The sequence below is a fragment of the Alternaria alternata genome (assembly GCF_001642055.1).
Source record: "Alternaria alternata strain SRC1lrK2f unplaced genomic scaffold CC77scaffold_2, whole genome shotgun sequence".
Lineage (NCBI taxonomy): Eukaryota > Fungi > Ascomycota > Dothideomycetes > Pleosporales > Pleosporaceae > Alternaria > Alternaria alternata.
The window spans coordinates 428,583-445,161 of record NW_017306191.1 but is presented as its reverse complement, the minus strand read 5'-3'; the positions used below and the strand labels follow the sequence as shown (position 1 = coordinate 445,161).

The 16,579-nt window shown below is 50.1% G+C and overlaps 9 protein-coding genes across 9 annotated transcripts; 4 read left to right on the top strand and 5 right to left on the bottom strand.

The window, feature by feature from the left end:
- The first annotated feature begins 45 nt into the window (after nt 1-45).
- CC77DRAFT_300458 (hypothetical protein) lies at nt 46-1,457 on the top strand. Its single transcript, XM_018531131.1, has one exon. The coding sequence runs from the start codon at nt 309-311 to the stop codon at nt 1,389-1,391; it is 1,083 nt and encodes a 360-aa protein (XP_018390502.1). The 5' UTR covers nt 46-308; the 3' UTR covers nt 1,392-1,457.
- A 498-nt stretch (nt 1,458-1,955) lies between these two features.
- CC77DRAFT_300428 (hypothetical protein) lies at nt 1,956-2,755 on the bottom strand. Its single transcript, XM_018531130.1, has 2 exons — nt 2,471-2,755; nt 1,956-2,418 (listed from the first exon to the last, which is right to left on the bottom strand). The coding sequence occupies exons 1-2, from the start codon at nt 2,517-2,519 to the stop codon at nt 1,973-1,975; spliced, it is 495 nt and encodes a 164-aa protein (XP_018390501.1). The 5' UTR covers nt 2,520-2,755; the 3' UTR covers nt 1,956-1,972.
- On the bottom strand, nt 2,678-3,980 carry CC77DRAFT_1016094 (hypothetical protein). The gene is made up of 2 exons (XM_018524155.1): nt 3,245-3,980; nt 2,678-3,181 (listed from the first exon to the last, which is right to left on the bottom strand). Exons 1-2 carry the CDS (start codon nt 3,503-3,505, stop codon nt 2,993-2,995), a joined length of 450 nt encoding a protein of 149 aa, XP_018390500.1. The 5' UTR covers nt 3,506-3,980; the 3' UTR covers nt 2,678-2,992.
- A 1,522-nt stretch (nt 3,981-5,502) lies between these two features.
- Nucleotides 5,503-6,127, top strand: CC77DRAFT_1056881 (hypothetical protein; the record flags this gene model as incomplete). The annotated part of the gene is made up of 2 exons (XM_018527952.1): nt 5,503-5,860; nt 5,913-6,127. The coding sequence occupies 2 exons, from the start codon at nt 5,503-5,505 to the stop codon at nt 6,125-6,127; spliced, it is 573 nt and encodes a 190-aa protein (XP_018390499.1).
- A 419-nt stretch (nt 6,128-6,546) lies between these two features.
- CC77DRAFT_1016092 (hypothetical protein) lies at nt 6,547-7,753 on the top strand. Its single transcript, XM_018524154.1, has one exon. The coding sequence runs from the start codon at nt 6,633-6,635 to the stop codon at nt 7,332-7,334; it is 702 nt and encodes a 233-aa protein (XP_018390498.1). The 5' UTR covers nt 6,547-6,632; the 3' UTR covers nt 7,335-7,753.
- Nucleotides 7,754-7,844: 91 nt separating this feature from the next.
- On the top strand, nt 7,845-9,075 carry CC77DRAFT_953911 (Calycin-like protein). The gene is made up of 3 exons (XM_018535443.1): nt 7,845-8,497; nt 8,552-8,726; nt 8,784-9,075. The coding sequence occupies exons 1-3, from the start codon at nt 8,243-8,245 to the stop codon at nt 8,954-8,956; spliced, it is 603 nt and encodes a 200-aa protein (XP_018390497.1). The 5' UTR covers nt 7,845-8,242; the 3' UTR covers nt 8,957-9,075.
- A 9-nt stretch (nt 9,076-9,084) lies between these two features.
- Nucleotides 9,085-10,885, bottom strand: CC77DRAFT_300313 (hypothetical protein). The gene has a single exon (XM_018531127.1). The coding sequence runs from the start codon at nt 10,773-10,775 to the stop codon at nt 9,480-9,482; it is 1,296 nt and encodes a 431-aa protein (XP_018390496.1). The 5' UTR covers nt 10,776-10,885; the 3' UTR covers nt 9,085-9,479.
- On the bottom strand, nt 10,886-12,265 carry CC77DRAFT_300356 (hypothetical protein). Its single transcript, XM_018531129.1, has one exon. It carries the CDS (start codon nt 11,947-11,949, stop codon nt 10,996-10,998), a length of 954 nt encoding a protein of 317 aa, XP_018390495.1. The 5' UTR covers nt 11,950-12,265; the 3' UTR covers nt 10,886-10,995.
- A 184-nt stretch (nt 12,266-12,449) lies between these two features.
- Nucleotides 12,450-16,575, bottom strand: CC77DRAFT_300334 (P-loop containing nucleoside triphosphate hydrolase protein). The gene is made up of 3 exons (XM_018531128.1): nt 16,201-16,575; nt 12,867-16,148; nt 12,450-12,814 (listed from the first exon to the last, which is right to left on the bottom strand). Exons 1-3 carry the CDS (start codon nt 16,468-16,470, stop codon nt 12,512-12,514), a joined length of 3,855 nt encoding a protein of 1,284 aa, XP_018390494.1. The 5' UTR covers nt 16,471-16,575; the 3' UTR covers nt 12,450-12,511.
- Nucleotides 16,576-16,579: the final 4 nt, after the last annotated feature.

Below are 16,579 nucleotides of genomic sequence, written 5' to 3'. Positions count from 1 at the left end.
CCTGCAACCTGCAGCAACACGCTTTTGCTTCTGCTCATCAGTCTGCTACACTAGAAGGTATCTAGTCCTGGCTATTGCTTGCTTTGATACAAGCAACTACATACTCCTAACCGAAACCTCGGGTCTCACTTCGCCCTCAGTTGTGTGCTTCACGCCCCGCATCAGCACTAATCAAGATTACAATCAGCATCATGTCTCGCGGTGTCTGTCTTCGACTCTCTATCAACATCGTGTGCTTGCGACCTACAGTCCCCAGCCTCAGATCATCGTCTCTTGCTTTCTGACTACCTACCATAGTTCCTAGAAGCATGTCTTCCAACAAGCCCAACCCCATCATGCAGGCTCTTGCTGCCGCTTTCTCTACAAAGATACAGAAACGTGAAGACGCCTTCTACGAGCCGAGACAACAGAGTTACTATTGCGTCTCGCCAGATGATGACTGGGTAGCAGCGGAATCTGGTGAATCTCCTCCGAAAGATGAATCACAACCACCTGTACACCCCACAAAGATCCGACTGATCTCCTGGAACATTGACATCCTCGTTCCATTTGCAGAGGAACGGATGAGTGCCGCGCTAGATCATTTGTATGATGTGGTATCATCGACGGAGCCGGAGTCCGCAATCATCATATTCTTCCAAGAGATGGGAGTGTCGGACATGGAACAAATACGAGATTCGGCCTGGGTCAAGCAACGCTTCAACCTCACAGATATCGACTCACGGAACTGGTTAAGTCCTCATTACGGGACTACAACCCTTTTAGATCGGCGACTGTATATAGATTCTGTTTTCCGCGTTCCCTGGTATAGCAAATTCGATCGAGATGGCCTGTTCGTCGACATCGTCCTTCACAACCAGGCTCATCCCGACGGCCTGCAGAAAACCATGCGGCTATGTAACACACATCTGGAATCTCTGGTTGCCGACCCACCAGTCCGCCCCATCCAAATGACAGCCGCGAAGCAGTACCTTCATCACGATAGTGTTTCAAGCGCAATTCTAGCTGGTGATCTCAACGCCATTCAGCCCTTTGATCGTACGCTGCATGAAGACAATAATCTTAACGATGCCTATCTTCTAATTGGCGGCGAAGGAGCCGGCCCTGGTGAAGAGGACAGTGACAATGGGTACACATGGGGTTACCAGGTTCCACAGGCCATGAGAGACAGATTTGGATGCAGTAGAATGGACAAGATCCTTTTTACCGGATCTCTAAGTCCAATCAAGTTTCAAAGGATTGGCATGGGCGTCAAAGCAGCAGAAGAGCATAGACAAATGATGACGGAGGCTGGAGAGCTGGATTGGGTTTCGGATCATTACGGCGTGATGTGTGACTTCGTTCTCACTGCAGGTGGGCAGTTGGTGGAACAAGAACACGAAGGAGAATAAAGTGACGAGGTTGGTCATGTGTTCAAAGTGGTCTAGGCTTGCAGTCATGAAGCAGCAATAGGAGAGGCGGCCATATACGTATTGAGATTCGTTGAGATGTTATCAGGCTACGCTTCTGCTGCTTCACTCGACTACACAGCTTTGCAGCTAACGACTACGTTATTGCGGTTACTTGACAAGCTTGACCTCAAAATTAACGTTCTCGAATCATAATAACACAACCCATCACTTTTGTTAAACCTGTCGTCTTGAATAATAGCAGTCTTCTGTTGAAACCATTGTGCAGCATCTGCTTGCATTATGCAGTTTTCTTTTCTCTTCACAAAGCCATGAATACAACTGATATACTTTCCACTTAGTATCAATATCAAAGCCTATGCATAATCCCTAGACTATATCCCATATTCCTATCTCTTTTAACTAGTCTTTGAGGCCTTCACCGTACTCACGAAACGTACGGGTATATTTGGCAAATGGCTGTCTATGCATCCATAGCTGTGCAAGTCCTCTATTGATCCTCAAGACGATCCAGGGACATGATCCATCCAGAAATTGACATTCCAAATGCTCTATGGGCTGCTCTATAAAGGTGTCCTATATCTACGCTTTAGTGTGCACAATAATGGGACGAACCAAGCGGACTTGTCAAATTTGATCGTGACTCCAGGAGCTTTCTGGCTGAGGGCGATGAGGTCAATTATAGCCTGCGTAGGGACTCGCTGCTCGACACTCTCACCGTGATACGCTGGGGTCCGAACGATCAGGTTCCCGCGTGCTTGTTCCGGCTCCACGCCAGCTGGAAGAATGAATGTGTCGACGTAGGAGGCTGTGTGCAAGCAACCAATGCTGACAATGGTTTGCGCATTGTAGATAGGTAGATACTCCACTCGGAGCTTGCGACAGACTTGGGTCAGACCAAAGAACTGTTGACTAGTTTGTTCGACTTGCTTGTGGTGAAGACTCGGCTTGTATACAAGACGGACTTGATCTGGCTCTTGTACGAAGTCGTAGATACGGTTGCGAAGCTCTAGTGATATGTATTAGAAACGATCTAGGCTCCCAATTTGCGACGAACTTACCTCCAGGAAGCTCGAGGAGGCTGGTAGGAGGTACAACGTTGTCATGCATGATTACTTGCTGTAGATGCGAGTGGTTGAGACAGGTATTGTTGGATTAGAATGATTTGGATGCAAAAGAGCGGGCGATCTAAATAGCACTAGGAGGTAATTCGAAAGAGTCTAGACAAGTAAAGAGGCGGAAGTGAACAAAATTAGCAGGCTGAACTGATCCAGCGCCACATATTTGTCTACCTCGAGATTGTTTCACTTGCTAGGTACCTTTCCCTTTGCGTTTGCACGATACTTCTCAGCTTCCTCCAACCACATGGCCAATCTCCTTCCTCGCTCTAGCTCCACGATCTTTGTGCAACTTCCTAATATCATTCGGATGTTCTGTGTCGCTGTCCACCACGCTTCCAAGGGACTGGAGAAAAGATGAGTTCCATGGGACAAGACGACACAGATTTTTGTTTCCTTACGGTAAGGCTGTGAGGACGTACTTCGCATACAAGCTTAGGCGAGAATATGTTCGAACACTCCATCCTACTGGAGAAAGTGCAGCGGCCTCGGATTACCCCAGTGGTCACTTGGGTTGAATCGCCAAGAGCCTTTGTGCTTTCGCGTAAACCAATACGCGTTGAGATATGGAACGAAGAATGGTAAGGGCGGGAAGTTCTCGCTGCCTGGATAGCCTCTATCGATACTTCCGAGCACCAAGGGGATGACAAGGTTCTGGATTTATACAGTATCAGCGCTACCTTACAACAGCGAAATCACTAAGTCTAGAGTACGTACCGGATCGGCTGTCCTTGCTCCCTCATCAGCCGTTTCTTTCATCGCCTGCTTAATCTTCTCTCCATCGCAGTTTTCCAATTTGACCAAGGTACCGATCTCGTCATGTAAATGCTGTGTCAGGATAGGTGCGAAGTCATCGATCTGCCTTTTCAGTTCCACAGCGTCATATGTCTTCTTCCCAGCCACAACCTCTTCAGCCCACTTGACCAGCTCCGCTATCTTGGGCTCGAACTCATGATGTTGATCCACGTTCCCTCCCATGATACCTTCACAATCATCAATCCCCGCTTCTTTTGCTATCTTCTCCACCATTGGAAAAAACAAACTTTCTTCAAGGGAATGATGGTGATGTAGCGTATCTGCCCATGCTGTAATGTACAGCATGAAATCAGCAACATCTACAGGGATGCGAATGAAGGGCGCTTGATGGTAAATGGCATTCAGCGGGCGAAGTAGGACGTTGTGGACGTTTGCCATCTCTATAGCGACATTGAGAACACCAGGATTTACGCATACTGGACCACCCGGCTGACCAGGAATCTTGAGAAGGGCGAAGGGCGTGTCGGCCCAAAGGCTGGAATCAGCTCTGTTATCCATTTTGAAGATTTGCGACAAATGATAGGTTTAAGAAGTGTCGAGGAGAGATGCAGAGTAACAGCCCGCACTTATTGAAGTCTGGGTATAGTGAAGCCTTTCAGGCAGATGTATGATAGGCGTTGCTTATGGCGTCTCCTCATGAGCGAACGAAGCTGAACGCTGTACGCCTAAACGTATGTCGATCCAATCAGCTAGCAATCCTCCTGCCGGCTGTTGTAAGCAGTATCCTGCTTACGGCTAGAGTACGCCAACGAATCATAACATCACAGCTTCAATCTTTGATGTTACAGGCTCTGTATGTCAGCAAGAGCGTGGGCTATTTGCGCGCGGAAAGAAGAGATAGCGATGCTGATGTATTTGTGGGTCGAAGTGGATGTTGTGATTACCCAACGTTCAATGCGTATTTATTTTGTTTGTAACACTGTAGATGGAACGAGCTCTGTAGAGAAACCGTGTCCTAGGTACGAGAGTTCTGTGCATCCTAGTGGCTTCGCGAGCTGTTGTTAAGCTGTTGCATAGGCCCTCTCATTCGCCGGATATTAAGTGCAGATCTCTCTCTCTGTGGTATCCTTTCGAGCTTGCACCACAGGCAGGAGCTGTGACTTACAACCACTGATCAGAACCTGCAGCATCTGAAATGAAGTGAGGAGAAGCAGCGTTGTTTGCGCTGAGTGTCATGGTGTTTGGGAGTCTGGACGATTCCCATGACAAGGGAAATGAAGGGCGGACTAAAGCCTTGGCATATGACATCGCTTCCTCGGTCGGAACTCTCGAGGAACTTCGTGAGAGCCTAGCACCTCATTGTTTCATCAATACCACCGAACAAGCATGTCCCCGACTTTTTGCCGATCTCCGTACACTATGACGTTGGTGACAGTGATGTCTTTCTGAACGCGCCATCTCCGCAGCCGCCTTTGGGAGTCAAATGCTGTTCTTAGTGAGCGCAAGAATTGTCGCGTCTCAACTAGGGGTCCAGTTGAGAACTATTGAGAATCATATATCCTTAGCAAGATGAGTATGCTTTTTTGGCACGGACGGTAGATCTGCCGATCGTTTGATGAAGAGAGATTACCCCACGCTCCGGCCATTTCAACTCACAAACGTCCCCACAACTGATTGGAAGGGACCGCAGCTATGCACACAACTCTACTGTTGTTTCAACAGATTCAAGGTCTGTTTATACGTCCTTGTTTCTTGTTCCCGAGGCAGACATGGTTCAAGGCCATTCCCCTGTCAAGCCCACAAAAGAAAGGCACAAAGTAAAGTCCGACCAGAAACAAAGAGATATCTGTAACAATCCGTCATCCACCAGGGGATGCCTCATTTCGTATCTCCACACTTTGCACCGTCATGCTCCCGACCCCACGGTAATCACTAACAACTCTATCTCTTAGCGCAAAACATAGCACAAGGTAATATAGAACATCGATCGCCCTCATGGATGTACTTGAACGAGCTACTATTCACAAATTCCAACACATCATTGGCTTGGCGCATTGATTCGTGAAGACCTACTATTTGGATACGCCTTCACTGATATACCCAAGTCCTGCTCCAACTCCACCCGCCACTTGACTTGCAGACCATACAATTACTGCTGTAGATCCAACTGTGGCAGTTTCCTACAACACCTTACCTCGAACTCCGGAATAACAATCAAGATGTACACCAGCATCCTCTTCAGCACATTCCTAGCCACGGCATTTGCGGCACCGCTCGTCCAACGGCAGTCTCCTCAGACCGGCGGAAATGATAGCTGGCAACCCGCGTCAGACACAACCACAACATGCGCCACATCCGACAAGTCGATCAGCTTCGTGCGTGGGCCTCAGCTCGATACCGTGCTCGATAACGCCTGCGCTGCTATGATGCCTCCTTGCGCTTATCAAGACCGCGTCGCTAAGGGTACAGTCTGCACCGCAACTGTCGATTACCCGCTTGACGGCCCCAAGAGCAACACACAGCACGCCAATGTAGTTGACAAAGATGGAAACAGCATTAGCGGTTGGGATATCAAGTGTAAGGCTCTATCCCTCAAGTCATAAATCTACAGTACTAATTGATTCTTTAGTCGATGTCACCCCAGCTACCCAGCCTGACAACTCTGCTGGCGTTTTCTGGAAGGTCGAAGACTGCTACGGCTACTTCGCCCGCTTGCTGGAGAAGTCGGGATCAGAAGGTTGCCATAACGGCGTGGGTTCTGGTATCGGCAGTGCTAAGGTCGGCGGTGACAGCTCGTTGGCTGACACGGAGTTCAAGGTTACCATCGTGACCAGGGAAGCTTAGGTCTGCTACTCCGTTCTGTCTTCTTGTCTTCTTGTTCTATTTTTAGGGTATTTGTGGGCTTCATGGCCACAACAGGCGCTATGGGTCAAGCGCTGTGCGCGTAGGCGTTATCTGTAGCAGTTCCATCACTTCTCACAACATGATCATTACGCTTGACCTCACAAGCCATCGAGCCGTATAGATGATGTGCCGTGTCTTTCTCCACTTATCTCAAATTCCTGCAGCGCGCAACGACTATCGGTCTGACCAAGTTTTACTGATCCGAGCATATTAGGACGTTTGAAGCTTCTCTGTCAAGTGCTTCTCATTGATATAATAGCTAGCGCGTGGTATCAGTTACACTCTCACCTACAATACTAGTGGTTGCATGTACATTCACTTGCGCTATTCGTCAACATTCCACTGCAACTCGACTTGATCAGGAAGTCCATTATCCCATATCAACTAAAAACTATTCCAATATCAGAGTACGACATCTCATTGACAAAGCACTCCCTCGAATCCCATGGCGCATGACTACCGGTCCCCACTTGACCACGAGAACAAAGAGCTGATAAGGTTCGACAACCCGCGCCGTGATCCCAGGAGAGCTCATAGTATATTCTATATTCCACCGACCGATGCGCCCGCAGACTACGTTAATACCGCCACTGCCTTTCTCGAAGCCGAATACGCAGACCCCAATTCGCCCATCCACCAAGATCCTAAATTACCAACCCCGCCGAAGTCTGATAAAGCCCCTTCTAAACCTCTCAAAACAGTCGACGATGTCTTCAATGCCGCTCGGATATGGCTCAAGTGTCCCCTAGACCATGCTATCGTAATAAGATACCCTACCGAACTAGGGCAACGCAACGGCTACCTAGGTGACGGGTTGGTAACGCTATACTACGAAAGTTTCACAAGGACGCACGCGCCGAAAATGGTCATGATGATCAAATGGTTGAGTCCGCACGAACTGGCCAGTATCGTCCAAGGCAATGTGATTGACCGACGCTACGTGGAAGAGGCAGAGGTGCTGGACTCCCGGTATATTGCTCTTTGCGATTACGAACATCTTGTGCTCTTGAACTTCGGGTCATTTTCCGAGCCTCACGTGCTCCGTGTTACGGCTGTTCCAAGGGATTCGATGCGTCTGGCGTTTTTGGGCTTCCTACTTGAAGCATGCCATGCGGTAATAGGCGAGCCAGGCCGCAGCCCCCCATAGGTATCTGAGAGTCCTCTCTTACTTTACAGATACCAGAAAAAACCTGTGTGACAGGTAGATGGGTGTGGTGAATTGATGCCACAGCGCATGTCTGTGATCCGCGATGAATTTGAGATTCATGCCAGTGCGAACGATAATTCGGGCATTGCAAGCCAAGGACAGTAATCTGGCCAGGTGAATATTGCCGCTAGGGAAAATTCGATACTTTCGAGACATCCCTTTTATGTGAAGTGCGAGAATTCAGACCGTAGTAGGAGCGTTCCATGAGGTAGTTGTATAAGTTCCGATTGTGACTGTTTTGCCCAGAATGATATTCTTTCGATATCAACAAGTCACTCGATTGACGGTACCCGCCGGAACTCTCCACGGCTCCGATAGAACTATACGCGGTAACGACATGTAATGGTGCAAAGTATATGCGACAGATGCGGCTCTATCGCCAAGTCCCTAGGTCGACACATACGTCATCACCAGCCATTCCATCGCTTACCCCAGTCCGCATACCCACATCACCAACCTCACTGTCCAACAGTCGCTGCGGTTGCAGACATCCGCAATATCTCGTAATGAGAAGTAGAGCCGAGCTCCTCCGCAACCACAATTTGACCGAGGGACAGAGTCCGCATGCTTGGCAGCACATGTTTACCGATGAGTTTACAAGACTTTTGCTGTCGGCCCGGGAAAGCTACCGGCGATTGTACGCATGTATACAAGTCTAGCCTGTGGATAAGTGCGTAGTACTGTGTAGTGGCTTGGGGGTGACGTTTACTAAACAACGTTTTCTACACCAGCCACAGGATTTTCAGTTCAAGTAAAGCATAGGGACGTCCTCGTCACAGCGAACATCATCATCTCCATCCTACCTATACCCTAATCTCTAATCTCAACACTGCACAAGGTTACTCAAGATGCGCGTCGCCAGTACCGTCCTCGCACTATCCTCTGCCGCTTCAGGCTTCATCCACCCCCGTCAAGCCTCTTACAACGAGACGTCCCCTACACCAAATGTCGCGGCAGCACAATATGACGGATCGTGCTTCTACCCTGTCCCAGACTCCAAGTTCAATCTAGAAGCGTATCTCGGAACCTGGTATCAAGTTGCGGGAACACCATTCGGTCCAACAGCAGGCGCACGCTGCGTAACCGCAAACTACTCACTCAACGTACGTTCTTGAGATATGTTGACTTTTAGCCAGCATTTCTAACAGCGAACCTAGGACAATGGCACAGTGCGTGTTGTGAACACCGCAACTGTTGGACCACAAACTGTCGACATTATCGGCACCGCTACGCCTGTAGACTCTGCTTATGGCGCTGGCGGAGCTTTCGTCGTCAGCTTCCCTGGCGCATCTTCGGCACCAGAATGCCCCGGACCGAACTACATTGTACAAGGTAAGTTAATCATCAGAGCCGTACATTGAGTCCATCAATGTTAACGTCGATGTCCAGATTACGCTGTCGACTGGGCGATTGTGCAGACGCAAAACTGGAGCACGCTTTACATCCTGAGCAGAGAGCGACAGCCAGCACCTGCCAGCGTTGATGCCTGGATTGATCGCGCTGTGGCCTTTGGATCCGACGCGACGTCAATTTCGAAGTTCAACCAAACAGGCTGCGAATAGACGTAAGCGGACAAGAAAAAGATGGCTATGTCGAGACCCGATCTGTGGGAAGCAACCTGTTTTTCATCAAGACAGTACCTAATAGAAGAGTGATCAAATAATACGAGCATTGTCTACGCGTCATATAGAGGTTTATCGTTACTGTCAACATGATTTAGGTGTGGCTTGCTGTACCGCTGACGCCTTTTGCAATATGTGACAGGCAGCAGCCTTGCGGCTGTAGTCAAAGTATGCATCAAACACAACGTCTTTGAGGCTGTACTCATGCCCTTCGTTCTGATAAAGCGGATCATATGTCTTGGCAACCATGTCATTGTTCATGACTATGAATTGTGCTCCATAGTCGTAGCGAGTGCGAACCACCGCTGTGATGGTCAATGTTTTCAAATCATCGCCAACAGCTCGGCCTTTAACAAGTCGATGTGAGAGACAAAGGCTCGGTTTCGAGAACGTCTTCCAGTTTTCCGGGCCCCAGCCCAGTGGACATTCCGTGGTATGTGCTAGGTGGTGATCAAGAGCTCACCTAACTTTTACAGCCTCGCCCCCGGAAGACGATCTCACCATCTCCGTCACCCCATGTATCCAAGCTCCTCACGGTACCTGCAACAGTTTCATCTTCGTCGTTCTCGTGATCCTCAAGCTCACTACGCCAAGCAATCCTTGGACACAGTTCACTCTCTTCTCTGTCTCTGACAAGCGGTACATACTCCTCCCTCTGCCCAAAGCATTCCCATAACCACTCGTTCGCCTTCCCATCTTCATCGTTCACCCAGTCTCGAGCCTCAAACTCCTCCATCGCATTCCAAAACCTCGTTACTGGACCAAGGAGTTTACCTGGCCATTTTCTTTGTAGTGATACAGGGCTGGGATCGTCCGAAGCGTGGCAGGAAGCGTTGCTAAGGCGGATGACATTAGAAACGTTAAAGTCGATAATGACGACTCGGAGATGTGGATCGTCTAACGAGACGTTTGATGCTAGGGGGACGAGCATAATATTGCGGGGCGATATGTCGCGGTGCAGGACACCAGCGTTGAAGATGAGAGATTCAGCTTCTAAGATTTTCTTCATTATCGCCGAACGTGTTTGTCGAGAGAGCAACTGAGGCTGGACAGTACTCATGACGGTTCCCTTGATATGCTGCACTAGTATGAGGCGGACATGTCGTGTGAATGTCTGATCGCCCACTTTCGTAGGTACTTCAATTGTCCAGCTCCCGTAGTACTCCGGAACCAGACTCAATGTATCGGAGCTTGCTAGCAATTCCTCGTATGCGGCAGTTTCCCGTGAATAGTCTCCGTCGGCTAGCCAAACGACGTCGCGCTTGTTGTCATAGCAATCACCTCCAGCGTCGTATAGCGGGTCGTATATCTTCGCCACTATATTTCCGTTGACGACAACGACCTGAGCCCCGAAGGAACACCCAGTACGTATCGTGCCCGTAATCGTGAGTACGCGAGACTCATCAAGTGTACGACCTTCGAGTGGCTGTCGAATCAGACAGTAGTCGATCTGCGGTAGTCGGAAATCGTTTGTCTTGTAAGGCGGCCAAGGAGTATCGTAGCCAAAACCGAAAGGCGCAGGTGGTTCATGACGGCGAGCAACAAATGTAGCGCCTACTACGTAAGGTAGCGCAGGCTTACCGTCGTCGTTGCTATCGAGGTCATCGAGGCTGGTGGCATAACTTCGGTTCTTGAAGTTCTTTGCATACTCTCCATCGGCGCTTCTTCCAAATCGCTTTTCCAAGTCCCTGAGAAGGATGTCGAGTGACCTTGGAGTGCCTGCTGATGGCGCCGTACCATGAGAAGAGCCTGCCGACATGACAATTATGGCCTAGACGGTTGCGTTAAGATGTCAAAAGTTCTGAGATGTAAATAGGCAGGTCCTTCAACAGTCGCAATTCCAAACAATAGTGACCTACGGAAGCGCTCTTGCTCTTTTTGGTGGGTTCAAGGTGAAGGCGAAACAGGTCTAGATCATAAGTGAAGGGGAAAGCCATGCAACGCTGCAGTAAGAGTTAAGATTTCGCATTCTTGCAACCTCATCCGAAAACCGGACGTTGCTCTACCGCAGCATCTGACTTTGGTACTTGAGAAACGGGCTGTTGGGCCCCGGGCTGAGGACCCCATTGCTGCACAGGCTGCTGCGGGCCCCATGGCTGATAAGGTTGCGGCGCCCACTGCTGTTGTACGGGCTGTCCGACCCATTGTTGTCCATGCTGTGTCGGCCATGGCTGCTGAATCCATTGCTGCCCTGGTGGACCAGCATAAGGCGATGGTGGACCAGGTGGTCGCATCTCATAAACATTTGCAAACCCAGCATACCTCCCCTTCCCACCAAACATCCACTTCACTCCTCCCCTCGCACGTACGAGAACCCACAGACTGAGAAAGATCGATAGCGCAGCAACAGCCATGGGTACCAGTAAGAACCTCATCGCTTTCGTAGTCCCGCAAGCAGTACCAGCCCAATTCCTATCAGGATAGAATTTACTGATCTGGCATGCCCACGTCTCTCTCGTATGCTCCTGGTCCTCTTGTCCAACGTCTTCATAATTCTGCCAGCTCTTCTCGCTGCTTTGGACTGAGGTCGCATAACCAAAGCCACCCAGGCTCGCGCCCACCATGACGATATTGACCACGAAGACAACCCAAGTCCACTTCCTCTCATGTGCCGCGGTGCCCTCTGTTCTCCTCAACTGCCATATTCCAGCCGCGCTGAGCAGACCAACTCCATAGCCTAGTATGCATAGCCCCAATACGACGTATATGGGCACGTTGTTGATGTCTATGGTCACGGTGGTGTCGTTCGAGGCGGTGCCGCCTGGGCGTGATAGGATGAGTTGGCGACCACCGCTGCGCCAATCGCGATCAAGGTAGTCTTCGAAATTGTCCTTGGATATGCTCTCGAGGATATTGGTTAGGGCGGCGATGGCAAGGAGGAGACCGGGTGGAAGGAGGAGGAGCAATACGCGACAGCCATTGGGGTTGCGCATTCTCGTGGTCTGGCGCTGTGGGACGGCCTTTACGGAGTCACAATATATCGATGTGTGTCGCGAAGAGGATAGGATACAGGCGCCCTCAGCGAAAGGTGCGCTGTGTCAAGATAAATGGTGATTCATCGTGACTCGCTGGCCGCGGTCGAGGCGATGCGGCGTGGGCGCCTGAAGGAATGGCTTGGTTCGAGCCATGCTTGGCAAAGCTATGCATCTCAACATAGCTCACACTGCATCTTCGGTTTGGTGACAGCGGCGCAAGGCAAATGTTGCATTTCAGATGGATGGGATGATGGCTTGCCATCGGAAGTCGCGTTCCAAACTGAAGATCGCGACGCGCGCGTTCACGTGTCAGATGGGGTACTTACCCCACGAATACATCCACCAGTACGAAAGCGAAGATGTGAAAACATTAGCTATTGAGCATTCTCTACCATAGGCAGAGAGACAGGCATTTTATATGCCAGAGATCTATATAGTTCCCAGCCTAATGATCTAAGAAAAATGATTACAAATATATACCCAAACTCCATTCATGCAGAAAAGCTCCCGCTTTTGTGAATTATTGCGGCGCTCCAATGGCCTGCAATTTCGCCAGCTCAAAGTAAACTCCCTTCTTAGCTACCAGTTCGTCATGTCTGCCCTTCTCTACGATCTTGCCTTGATCAAAGACATATATCACGTCAGCGTGTTGAATCGTACTCAGACGATGCGCAATCGCGATGGTGGTGCGCCCTTGTGCTGCGGAGTCAAGGGCAGCTTGTACAACGCGTTCGGATGTGGAGTCGAGTGCTGATGTGGCTTCGTCGAGAAGCAAGACCTTGGGGTCACGGAGGAGGGCGCGGGCGATCGCTATACGTTGGCGCTGAAACTGATGTTAGTGAAGTTTGAGAGGAAGAGAGAGCAGAGGAACGTACCTGGCCACCAGATAGGAGAGCACCCTTTGCACCCACTAGCGTGTTGAACCCATCAGGCAACGATGTAATGAAGTCATAGATATTGGCATCTTTGCATGCTTGTATCACCGCCTCATCGCCCAAGTCTTCCTTGTCGGCGAGGATGTTTTCGCGAATTGTACCAGTGTAGAGAGTTGTTTCTTGACTCACGATTGCCAATTGCGATCGGTAGTCTTGGAGGTTGTAGTCTTTCAGGTCCACATCGTCGACGAGCACGCCACCACTTGTTGGGTCGTAGAACCTTTCAAGTAACTGCATGACCGTTGACTTTCCACTGCCAGAGGCACCGACAAGTGCAATGAACTGACCTGGTTTGGCTGCCAGACTGACACCGCGCAGGACACGATGGTCAGGTCTGCCGGGGTACGTGAAACGTACGTCCTGTAGCTCGACCTTGCCGCTTAACCTCTCAATCTTGATGCCCTCAGGCGACCAGTGGTCAATCTTTGGAACGCGGTTCAGGAACGACTTCAAGAGCTTGGCCGCGTCCCTAGCTTCGCCCATGTCGGGGGCAAAAGAGAAGATTGCACCAGCTGACTGAGCACCGTTGATGATGGACGAGTAGACTATGAAGAACTGCAAGACAGTGTACTCCTGGTTGAACAATAGACGTCCTCCGTACCAGAAGACAAGGGCGAAGATGAACATGCTGAGACCCTGAGATGTTGCATAGAGCACCGCTGACACATTTGTGAACTTGAAGTAGCCCTTGCCCTGGTCCGCAAGTTTGACGTGGTAAGTACCCAAAAGGTATTTCTCCAATGAGAGTGAGGCCACAGTACGGATGGACGAGGCTGCTTCACAAGCAAAGCTGGCCGCATCAGACGTCTCTTTGGTTCGTTTCTCCATGCGGGTAAGGGCGTAAAAGCGGAAGTAACCACAGCCAATAACGAGTGGGATGGTCGCAGAGCACACGAGCGCCAGCTTCCAACCAAAGGAGCATGCGACGATAATGGCGACAAGAATGGAAGAAGCAGCGCTGACAATCGTTCCGAGAGTAGAGCCGCTGAGACCAGCAAGACGATTGGCCTCTGACGAAAGGAAGTTGCTGAGCGCGCCAGAAGTTACTGTGTCTCCGTCAAAGAACTCCATGTCCTGACGAAGCATAGCCCCAAAAGCGCGCGTTCGCACGCTACCAACAAGCCTGGCCGATCCTCTTGACAGAGTCATACCCTGTACGTAGTAGAAAGAGCCAATGACGATTCCGAGCATGAGAAACATGCCACACCAGAAGTTTACGTTGAGTCCACCGAGAGACGTTCCAGGAGATAGAAGCGAGTTGATGGAGTTACCCAGGAAGATGGCTTGGATGGCAGGGTTGCAGCCAGCGAGGAAACTGAACACCAGTCCAATAGTCATGGTAGTGTGCTCGCCTCTGTTCATTTCCCATGCAAACTTGATCAACTCCCAAGTACCGTATTCCTTCTCTTTCTCATTCTTGTTCGCCTGGTACTCTGTAGGGGCGGATGTAGTGGTTCGCAACAAAGCAAGCTTCTCTTCGTTGGCAGTGCCTTCCGTTTTGCTGTCAGGGTCGTCCAGAAGCGTCATCCTGTTGGCAGGGCTGACCTTAGAGGTAAGCTCTTGGGCCTGTACTAAACTTGCGTATACAGCTTTGCGGTCGATAAGCTCTTGGTGAGTGCCTTGCTCGACAATTCGGCCCAAGGCCATAACCACGATGTTGTCGGCGCTTTTGATGGTCGAGAGTCGGTGGGCGATAACGATGGTAGTACGTCCTTGCGATGCGCGGTCAAGAGCCTCCTGGACTGCGCTCTCGGATCGGGTATCGAGGGCTGCAGTAGCTTCATCAAGGAGAAGAATCTTGGGATCCGATACGATCGCACGAGCAATTGCAACACGCTGTTTTTGTCCACCTGAGAGCAAGCCACCTCGCTCTCCAACCTTGGTCTGGTACTTTTCTGGAAGGTCCATGATGAAGTCGTGAGCGTTAGCGATTTTAGCAGCCTTTTCGATGAGCTCCATCTTCTTGTCATCCGATACATCTGCATACTCTGTGTTGACCAAACCATGCAAAATGCTTTCATAGATTGTGGTACTGAACAAGACGGGTTCCTGGCTCACAATGGCCATATGTTGCCTTAACCAGCGCAGGTTCAAAGTTGTGATATCTCTGCCGTCCAGGAAAATTTGACCCTCCATCGGGAGGTAGAAGCGCTCCAACAGTCCAACAATGGTCGACTTTCCAGATCCAGATGCACCGACAAGCGCGATCATCCTGCCCGATGGTACGTCCAGGTTGAAGTCCGATAGCACTGTAGTGTCTGGTCGAGATGGGTAGACATGCTTCAAATTCCTGAACTCAAGGTTACCAACAAAGTCGTCTGGCACAATGCCTTCATCTGTTTCCGGGTCGATGGGGGAAATTCGTTCGATCGTGTTGAAAACCTTGGTAGCGGCTGCAGTAGCTCCACCGAAAGCCTGGAGATGCGGTAGGTTCTGTCCGATGGAAAAGCCAGCAATCATGAGTGCCATGACAACGGTAAGGATGTTGGAAACGCCAAGTTCCCCGTCGTCGAGGAATCTTTTTCCTTGCCAGAATGCAAGACCATACTGGAGGTTCAGCACACCCATCATACCAGCGATCATCATGGATAGCCAAAACTTGGCCTTGAAGTCATGTACAGTTGCGCGGTCCACAAAGGCTTTGTACTTCTCCTCGAGTCGCTTTTGAGTGCCGTATGCAGCAACGTTGCGAGCTGAAGATAAGACTTCCTCAGCAAGGGAGGCTGCTGTGGCATATTCGTCGATGGAAAGTGTCTGAGCCTTTTTCATCAAGGTGCCATTGACACCCATCATCATAATAAGTGCTACTGTTGCCGCCAACATGATGAGGGAAAGCTTCCACGATCGTATAAAACCGATGATGATGGCAGTCACGAACATGGACACTCCGGTCACGAAGAGACCGATCTTCTGACCGATACCGTCTTGCACCAAGTTCATGTCGGAGCTAATGCGAGTGGTGATTTCGCCGGATCCAAGAAAGTCGAAGAAGGCGATGTTCTGTCTGAAAATGGCACGTAGGTAAAGCTCTCGAATCGCTCGTGTGATGCGTTCTCCAGTATAGGAGAATCCCAAGATACTGATATACGAAGTGGTAAACGACCCAATTCCAAGGTATACAAAATACAGAGTATACGTGTTGATCTGATGCTGGAACTTGGCAGCAGCGACAGCGTCGACTGAAAAGCTGGTAAAGCTGCCAGCGAAATTACCGTACACAAGCTAGATATCAAAGTTAATTGTGATATATTCATGTCGTCGAGTATCTACTTACAGTCATGAGGGGCATAACAGCTCCAGCCGCAATACTGGCGATCAACGCCACGACCATGACGAGCTTGTCCTTCGCAGTGGCATATCGAAACAGTGAGAAATATCCAACTGTGAGGTTAGGTGCTGTTAGTTGTTTGTCGATAATATCCTTCTCTTGATCACTGAGACCAGCCGTGGGCGGCCTGGCCTCTTCCGCATGCAACTCATGCTTCTCGTCAATAGCCGCGGAGATGGCCGTCCCCGTCGACGTTGCTGAGTCCTCGTTGTCCATTGCTCAAGGCGATGAGCGTGTCTTGTCGTTGCTGATACTTGGCGTGCAGCAGTGGTAGTACCTCCAAGAAGTCCTAGGGAGATGTCGCAAAGGAAAGGGACAATTGTCC